This window comes from Oncorhynchus mykiss, chromosome 15 (assembly GCF_057628025.1).
Source record: "Oncorhynchus mykiss isolate SJ-2025 chromosome 15, ASM5762802v1, whole genome shotgun sequence".
Taxonomy (NCBI): Eukaryota; Metazoa; Chordata; class Actinopteri; order Salmoniformes; family Salmonidae; genus Oncorhynchus; species Oncorhynchus mykiss.
The window spans coordinates 20,640,199-20,650,481 of NC_143036.1; the positions used below are offsets into that span (position 1 = coordinate 20,640,199).

Sequence of the window (10,283 nt, forward strand, 5' to 3'; positions counted from 1 at the left end):
ATGTTTAATGTTTATTGCTGCACTAAAACATTGAAATTAGATTATGGTCAAATGTTTTGTATATAACAATTCTTAAAACATCTTTGGGCTACTAGCACGTCTAGCCCTCGACAACATCCAGTGAAATTGCAGAGAGCGAAATTCAAAATACAAGTATCGTAATATCAAACATTCATGAAAATACAAGTGTCTTACATCGTTTAAAAGCTTAACTTCTTGTTAATCTAGCCGCTTTGTCAGATTTTACGGCGAAAGCATACCATGTAATGATCTGAGGACAGCACCCTGTCAAAAAAAAGCATTAAAAACATTTTCCAAACCAGCAAAGGCGTCACGAAAGTCAGAAGTAGCGATAAAATAAATCACTTACCTTTGAAGATCTTCCTCTGTTTGCAATCCCAAGGGTCCTAGCTACATAACAAATGGTTGTTTGGTCGAAATGGTTGTTTGGTTCGCTCCTTTATATCCCCAAAAAGTATGTTTAGTTGGCGCACTTGATTCAGTAATCCACCTGTTCCCCTCGTTCAAAATGCATACAAAGGAATCCCAAAAGTTACCAATAAACTTTGTCCAAATAAGTCAAACAAAGTTTCTAGGCAATCCTCAGGTACTCTAATATGTAAATAAATAATCAAATTTAAAACAGCAAATAGTGTGTTTAATACCGGAGATAAATAACGAAGTGCGCGCCCTCAACCACGCGTGCCACAACACTACAGTCAAAATGAGAGCCACCTAGAAAAACTACAAATTCTAGCTCATTTTTCAAAAAACAAGCCTGAAAACCTTTCTAAAGACTGTTGACATCTAGTGGAAGCCATAGAAACGGCAATCTGGGAGGTATTCCTTTGAATCTCCCCTAAACAAGGATTTGAATGGGCTGTGACAAAAAATTAAATATTGATGGATTCTCTTCAGGTTTTTGCCTGCCACATCAGTTCTGTTATACTCACTGACATTATTTTAACAGTTGTAGAAACTTCAGAGTGTTTTCTATCCAATACTACCAATTATATGCATATCCTAGCTTCTGGGCCTGAGTAAAAGGCAGTTTACTTTGGGCACCTCAGTCATTCAAACTTCCGAATACTGCCCCCTAGCCCGAAGAAGTTGAGTACTTTTGTAAGCAACAGGGTCAAAGTGACAGATACATGAAAGGAAAGTTTATCCAGTGCTGGCCATATGACTTCCTGCACGTGTATCACCACGCCTCCATGTTCAACATCTGGTGGAGTGTTCTCAACTGGATCCCCTGTGGACAGAGTAGGTCACAACCACTTTTGCCAACATCACTGTTAGAAGAATGTATCCTTCAAAGGACTCAACTGATCCTAGAGCGAATCGGAATGGGGCTGGCAGTGTGCGTGGTTTAGGAACATCGGCTGCGTTTACACAGGCTTCCCAATTCTGATATTTTTTCACTAATTGGTATTTTGGCTGATCAGCTCTGAAAAATATGTGATTGGTCAAAAGGTCAGTTAGTGAAATAAAGATCAGAATTGGGCTGCCTGACTAAACACAGCCTTAGAGGTTAATGTAACGGTTAGATTAAAGCTGAGGTTGATGTTCTTCCTGAGGATAAGTTATGCCTACTCTTCAATGTTGGAGCCCAACAAGGGTAGTTCATATTCTGCTGATTATGCCACCGGTTGGCATTTATTGGGATTACTCATGTACTGCGCCACAGTCATAAAATCTGATTTTAAACCTTATGCCTAACTCGGGGCAGCAGGGAGCCTAGTGATTAGAGCGTTGGGCCAATAACCGAAAGGTTGCTAGATCGAATTCCCGAGCTGACAAGGTAAAAATCTGTCGTTCCTAGGCCATCATTGTAAATAAGAATTTGTTCTTAACTGACTTTCCAGGTTAAATTAAAAAAATTAAAACCCAAACCTTACATTTTTGTTTTCATTCATTTTTTGCTATATAGCCAAATTTGACTGTGATTATGCCAATGTTCTTCAAGCAAGTTAAATAGCCCAAACAACCCGATCGGAGGGCCTGTTGTCTGGACCTCTGACAGTCTCTATGGGTGTGCCACAGGGTTCAATTCTCGGGCCGACTCTTTTCTGTATACATCAATGATGTTGCTCTTGCTGCTGGTGATTCTCTGATCCACCTCTACGCAGACGACACCATTCTGTATACTTCTGGTCCCTCCTTGGACACTGTGTTAACTAACCTCCAGACGAGCTTCAATGCCATACAACTCTCCTTCCGTGGCCTCCAGCTGCTCTTAAACGCAAGTAAAACTAAATGCATTATTTTCAATCAATCACTGCCTGCACCTGCTCGCCCGTCCAGCATCACTACTCTGGACGGCTCTGACTTAGAAAACGTGGACAACTACAAATACCTGGGTGTCTGGTTAGACTGTAAACTCTCCTTCCCGATTCACATTAAGCATCTCCAATCCAAAATTAAATCTAGAATCGGCTTCCTATATCGCAACAAAGCATCCTTCACTCATGCTGCCAAACATACCCTCGTAAAACTGACCATCCTACCGATCCTCGACTTCGGTGATGTCATCTATAAAATAGCCTCCAACACTCTACTCAACAAACTGGATGCAGTCTATCACAGTGCCATCCGTTTTGTCACCAAAGCCCCATACACTACCCACCATTGCGACGTGTACGCTCTCGTTGGTTGAGGTTGGCTACAGGTTATCTACAAGTCTCTGCTAGGTAAAGCCCCGCCTTATCTCAGCTCACTGGTCACCATAGCAGCACCCACTCGTAGCACGCGCTCCAGCAGGTATATCTCACTGGTCACCCCCAAAGCCAATTCCTCCTTTGGTCGTCTTTCCTTCCAAGTCTCTGCTGCCCATGACTGGAACGAATTGCAAAAATCTCTGAAGCTGGAGAGACTCACATCTCCCTCACTAGCTTTAAGCACCAGCTGTCAGAGCAGTTTACAGATCATTGCACCTGTACTTAGCCTATCTGTAAACAGCCCATCTATCTACCTACCTCATCCCCATACTGGTATTTATTTATTTTGCTCCTTTGCACCCCAGTATCTCTACCTGCACATTCATCTTCTGCCGATCTACCATTCCAGTGTTTAATTGCTATATTGTAATTACTTCGCCACCATGGCCTATTTATTTAACTTACCTTAACTTACCTCATTTGCACTCACTGTATATAGACTTTTTGTTTTATATTGTTCTACTGTATTATTGACTATGTTTTGTTTATTTCATGTGTAACTCTGTGTTGTTGTATGTTTTCGAATTGCTACGCTTTATCTTGGCCAGGTCGCAGTTGCAAATGAGAACTTGTTCTCAACTAGCCTACCTGGTTAAATAAAGGTGAAATAAAATAAATAAATAAAAAATGTCCCTCCCTGCTTCAAGCAATTTGCAAATTCTGGTTTATTCCTTTTCTCACATTTTGTTGCCTTTGTGACAGTGACAGACCAAACTGAAGGACTTCAATGAAAGGGTTGGTCAAATATCTCCAATGTCTTCAAGGTTTCTTTGGGCCAACTCTGAACAGTTTCATCCATGTGTGTATGTACTCCTATTACGGCCTGTCCACAACACCCTCCATGCAGAAATAGCTCTGGTAGAAGCACTACCTGACTCAGGCTCAGCTGGTGAGTACACTGGTCCCTCTAGTTCACTTTTCTGTCTGAACGATAATGATGCCCCTCTTTCAGCATCCACATGGACGTAAAAAAAGATATATCCTGTCAACAAGCAGCATATAGGCAGGATGCAAGAACCCCTTAACTCTCATTAAGGGAGCTACCCTTCTAATCTCTAGTTTAGGAACCCCTCTAGACTAAGAAATGCTTTTTGTGTGTTCATTAACGAACAACATGGGATGATAAGATCCAAGCATGTTAGAGGAATGATAACTCTTTACTTTCCCTCTGCCTCAGGTCCAGCTTCTACTGTCCATCATACACACCCTGGGTGCAGTCATCGTCCCCTGTGGTTTTCCCATCAGACGCCTGCTCATCCAGGTCTCCTACATGGCCACCCTCGTCATCCTCTTTGTCAACGTCTACATTCAGGTACAGTAATGACTGGGGCCAACTTCACATGGCCAGTGGATCCACTGGCCATGTGAAGTTGGCCCCAGTCATTACTGTACCTGAATGTAGACGTTGACAAAGAGGATGACCATGTAGGAGACCTGGATGAGCAGGGTCATGTTACAAGAAAAATGCTTTATGTTTTGCAACAGAAAATGTATTATTGGAAAAGTCCAGGTAGTCCCTCCCTGTTTGTCCATTTGGTGCCTAACAAACAACCATGGTCTTTGTTACATTAGGGCTTGATTTAAAGGCATTGCTGAATGTTTGTTGGTTTCTCAATGATTCGACGTTGACTGAAGTCCAAATGCTTTGATCCTAGACCTACAGAAAAAGACGTCCCAGCGAAGACGATAAGCTTACTTTTGAGCAGAGCCACATCAAGTCCAGTCATCCAAATGGCCACTCCGCCTCGACCAATGGCACCAGCCTCAAGAAAAGGCAGTAGTCATCAGACCCGGATGGCAAGATCACGACTCCAACCACTACTAGAATCTGTTTATGCAGTGACACTACTATATCGCTCCAACTCAGCATTTTTGTATAGAATATTTTGTACTTCATTTTTGTATCAAATACTTGTTTTGGTTTCCTTGAAGCTTGACACTGAATTTGTAACAGTACTGCTCCCTCAATTCCTATATTGTCATTGTGTTATCTTGAGCTCAATCAGCAATTTCCACAATACTTTGAATAGGCACCCTGGCACTTTGTATAGGCACCCTGGCAAATTCATATTTATTCTAAAGTAAATTGAAATTAAACAACTTGATATCCACACCTTACTGGATTTGCAGAACCAATTTTATTTAAGTTTACATAAAAACACTTAACAGAACGGCATGGACAAAATTGCCACCCCCGAGCTAGAACTTGGTTGCATGTGGCACCCCGTTTGGGTCTTTGCGTGTCAAAAATGATACACATCAAAAGGGGTGCCCTCCAACTGCTGTTTTCAGCTCTCTCCATAGTTTTATTTATTTAACCAGGAAGGGCTCATTGAGATTTGAAATCTATTTTTCAAGCGCATCCTGGCCAAGATAGGCAGCACCAAGTCATTACACAATTACAGACAAACATGAAAAATTACTGGTAATCTAGTAAAAAAATACAAAAAAAATACAAAAAAATAAAGAATTCACAAGAGTATAACAAAATCATAAAACAGATAATTAAAAACAATGACAGGTCAGGGAATCAGAAATGAAAATCCTTCAATGGTTTAAACACCAATCGGGACAAGTTCTTCCAGATTAAAAGTATTTCAGGCATTCCAAGCAGATGGCACAGAGTACATAAAAGCCCTTGTACCAAATTCATTTCAGACATTTGGAACATCTAGCAGGATAAAAGTCCTGCGAATGAAGAGAGTACCCACCACATTTATGAAAAATAAAAATGGCCAAATAAAATAGTAAACCCAAAATGGCTTTATAAATAAAAGTATACCAGTGACTGAGACTACGAGTGACTAGAGAAGGCCAGCCAACCCTTGTATAAAGTGCAGTGGTGCGTAAGGGTTTTGCAGTTTAAAATAAATCTCAACGCTCCATGATAAAGAGTGTCAATTGATCTCAAACACTGAGCGGAAGCATTCATATATAAAATATCCCCATAGTCTAGTAAAGGCATAAATGTAGCTGATACTAGCCTCCTTCTGGCTTCAAAAGAAAAACAGGCCTTATTCCTAAAATAAAATCCCAACTTCAGCTTCAATTTTTTTGTAAGTTGTTGAATATGCAATTTAAAAGGAGTCAGTCATCAATTAAAATTCCAAGATATAAATGAGGTTACCGTCTCAATCTCATTACCCTGACACGTAGTAATAGGTGAAAGGTTCAGAGGTCTATTTCTTGCTTTAGAAAACACCATTAGTTTAGTCAGTATTGAGGATTAGCCTTAACTGACACGGTATGTTGAACAGTATAAAAAGCAGTTTGCAAGTTCTTGAAAGCTTTTGTGAGAGACGAGGCACAAGAAATAGCAGTATCATCAGCAAAAAAGTGAAGTTGCGCATTTTGCAAATTTGTCTTAATTATTTATATAAATAGTGAAGTGGGAACCAAGTACAGAGCCCTGAGGCACACCATTAGACCATTTAACAGACATGAGCCCATCAAATTGAGTGCACTGAGTTCTATCAGACAGTTAGCAAACCCTGCAACTGCATGCTCCGAAAGACCTACACGCGACAATCTCTGCCTCAGTATAGCATGATCAACTGTATCAAAAGCCTTAGAGATCAATAAAAAGTGAGACACGGTGCTGTTTTTTGTCAAGGGCTTCAGTGATATCATTTCAAAACTTCATGGCTGCTGTAATTGTGCTATGCTTCTTTCCTGAAATCCGATTGGTACATTGATAAATTATAGTATATAAAAACTATTAGCTGTTCGCTAACAAGCATTTGCGCCAGGGGTAACAGCTTTGAGATTGGCCTATGATTATTTAAAAGAGTTGGATCTCCCACTTTTAAAAGTGGTAGGGCAAATGCTGATTTCCAGATCTTTAGAATTTCATTACATTCCAGGGTTAGATTGAACAAATACGTAAGTGGTTCAGCTATGAAATCAGCTGCCAGTTTTAAAAAGCTGGGATCAAGAAGATCAGGACCTGCAGGCTTTCTCTGATCTAAGGATTTCAGGGCTTTATGTACCTCCTGCAGCAAAAAGCTAAAAGTTTGACCAACTCTCACTGGTTTATGCACACAGGGTTGTACAGAGCCAGAGGATACTGAATTAAGCAGCCTACCAAATGATGCAAAGTGCTCATTGAAACAATTCAGCTGTCATATACAGCAACAGAGTACTTCAATACACGTGATGGTAATTCATTAATATTACTGTTACCAGACCGACTTAATAGACTTCCAAAACTTTAGGGTCATTCAGGTTATCAGTGGTAACAGACATAAAATATTCAGACTTCCTGAGAAGAAAATAACACTTGTTTCGTAGCTGTTTAAAAAGAACCCAATCAGAACATGATTTCCTTGCTTTAGCCCAGGCTAGATTACGTTTGTGAATCATACAAAACAGCTCAGAAGAAAACCATGGATTATCCTGCCCTTTAAACTCAGAACCTGCGAAGTGGGGCATGTTTGTTTACTATTTGGGGAAAAACCTTCATGAAAGAACTTCCAGGCAGTTTCCACGTCAGGAATAAGCTCAATCTTTCTCCAGTCACAATAAAACAAATCATGACAGAAAGCCTGCTCATTAAAACTCTAAAAATGTATTTTATGAATAAAGCGTGGATTTGTTTTAGGAATCTTAGGAACAGCAACAACAGCACAATGGTCACATAAATCATTACAAAAAACACCAACCGCAGAATATTTATGTGGAACATTTGTCAATATCAAATCAATCAGGGTAGATTTCTCTGGACATTTGGGTGGGTGGGTGAGTTTATCAACTGGGTAAGATTCATAGAATTACAATACTGTAATGAAACAGGCAGGGAGCAGGTCTCGAACCCTCGACCTTCGAGCCCCAGCGCCCTATCGACAGTGCCGCAAAAACACGCTCGAGCGAAAGAGTTGATTTCCGTGCTTATAAACACAGGGTCGTTACAATACATTTAGACAAGTACAATCAGACAAGTAAAGGCATCACCGATACAGTGCCTTGCGAAAGTATTCGGCCCCCTTGAACTTTGCGACCTTTTGCCACATTTCAGGCTTCAAACATAAAGATATGAAACTGCATTTTTTTGTGAAGAATCAACAACAAGTGGGACACAATCATCAAGTGGAACGACATTTATTGGATATTTCAAACTTTTTTAACAAATCAAAAACTGAAAAATTGTCCGTGCAAAATTATTCAGCCCCTTTACTTTCAGTGCAGCAAACTCTCTCCAGAAGTTCAGTGAGGATCTCTGAATGATCCAATGTTGACCTAAATGACTAATGATGATAAATACAATCCACCTGTGTGTAATCAAGTCTCTGTATAAATGCACCTGCACTGTGATAGTCTCAGAGGTCCGTTAAAAGCGCAGAGAGAATCATGAAGAACAAGGAACACACCAGGCAGGTCCGAGATACTGTTGTGAAGAAGTTTAAAGCCGGATTTGGATACAAAAAGATTTCCCAAGCTTTAAACATCCCAAGGAGCACTGTGCAAGGGATAATATTGAAATGGAAGGAGTATCAGACCACTGCAAATCTATCAAGACCTGGCCGTCCCTCTAAACTTTCAGCTCATACAAGGAGAAGACTGATCAGAGATGCAGCCAAGAGGCCCATGATCACTCTGGATGAACTGCAGAGATCTACAGCTGAGGTGGGAGACTGTCGATAGGACAACAATCCTGTATATTGCACAAATCTGGCCTTTATGGAAGAGTGGCAAGAAGAAAGACATTTCTTAAAGATATCCATAAAAAGTGTCGTTTAAAGTTTGCCACAAGCCACCTGGGAGACACACCAAACATGTGGAAGAAGGTGCTCTGGTCAGATGAAACCAAAATTGAACTTTTTGGCAACAATGCAAGACGTTATGTTTGGCGTAAAAGCAACACAGCTCATCACCCTGAACGCACCATCCCCACTGTCAAACATGGTGGTGGCAGCATCATGGTTTGGGCCTGCTTTTCTTCAGCAGGGACAGGGAAGATGGTTAAAATTGATGGGAAGATGGATGGAGCCAAATACAGGACCATTCTGGAAGAAAACCTGATGGAGTCTGCAAAAGACCTGAGACTGGGACGGAGATTTGTCTTCCAACAAGACAATGATCCAAAACATAAAGCAAAATCTACAATGGAATGGTTAAAAAATGAGCATATCCAGGTGTTAGAATGGCCAAGTCAAAGTCCAGACCTGAATCCAATCGAGAATCTGTGGAAAGAACTGAAAACTGCTGTTCACAAATGCTCTCCATCCAACCTCACTGAGCTCGAGCTGTTTTGCAAGGAGGAATGGGAAAAAATGTCAGTCTCTCGATGTGCAAAACTGATAGACATACCCCAAGCGACTTACAGCTGTAATCGCAGCAAAAGGTGGCACTACAAAGTATTAACTTAAGGGGGCTGAATAATTTTGCACGCCCAATTTTTCAGTTTTTGATTTGTTAAAAAAGTTTGAAATATCCAATAAATGTCGTTCCACTTCATGATTGTGTCCCACTTGTTGATTCTTCACAAAAAAAAGAGTTTTATATCTTTATGTTTGAAGCCTGAAATGTGGCAAAAGGTCGCAAAGTTCAAGGGGGCCGAATACTTTCGCAAGGCACTGTAGCAGGAGGTGGGTCTATAACAGACCTTTTGAAACCTCAGGATTCAAAACAAGAAATTCCAACGGTTTACAAATAGTTTCAGACTTTGGCACACTTACAATGAATTTAGTCTACATGTATAGCCGCACCACCACCTTAACTCGATCAGTGTGAACATTTCAAATATCCTTATCAAGAACAAACTTGCTGAGCCAGGTTTCAGGAAACACAATTGCATCAGCATCTGTTGATTTTGGCCAAATCCTAACCCCATCATTTTGACAACCGGCTACGTTCATTGAAATGAAAATCACCAAAACCAGATCTAGATTCAAAATCAGAGGGGGTTTGGAGACATTGCATATAAGGACCAGGTTGCACGTTGCCTGATAAACAAAATAACTAGGCACCTCTGTAATAACCTTGAACCGCTTCTCTTTTTTAAAAGAGTTACTGCAAGTGAATTCTACGAGTTTCCAGACAATCCAAAACAGTCATTTAAAACCATTAGACTTTGGTTGTGACAAGTTCGTACTGGTCACATCATGCCACAAATGCATCGGCACTTGGACCGAGTGAAAAAGAGCGAGTTCTCGCAGACAAACTGTCTAATGGACGGGAGAGCACATTGTCAGACGTACTCACCCAGCGACAATGTTTTCTCCAGAGTTCAGTAAAGTCAGTGCATAAAGCAATACCACGAAAATTGTCATTTTCTCTGAGCGATGTAAGAAATGGTGACGAATGAAAGGTAAGGAGGGACTGTGTGCATGTATCAGCCTGTATGCGAGTGTGTGCACGGGAGTAGATTGGGGGTTGTTGAGCTGCCTCTGACAGGCAGGTGGAGAGCGAAGAGGAGCAGCTTGGACGAGACACCCCGCTAACGGAAATCTGAGGATAGAACCCAGGCCAGTCAGATAGGGGTACTTTGGTAAACGTCAAGTAAACAAGTGCAAATAGCGAAAAAGAAATGTAAAAAAATAAAATAAAAAAATAAAAAAGTGTATCCGA

At 40.8% G+C, this 10,283-nt stretch overlaps 1 protein-coding gene across 1 annotated transcript; it reads left to right on the forward strand.

Annotated features, from left to right (window-relative positions):
• The first annotated feature begins 1,151 nt into the window (after positions 1–1,151).
• elovl2 (ELOVL fatty acid elongase 2) lies at positions 1,152–4,498 on the forward strand. The gene is given in 4 exon segments (XM_021564275.3): positions 1,152–1,263; positions 3,482–3,606; positions 3,895–4,029; positions 4,373–4,498. Coding segments are annotated over 4 exon segments (498 nt in total).
• The last annotated feature ends 5,785 nt before the right edge of the window (positions 4,499–10,283 follow it).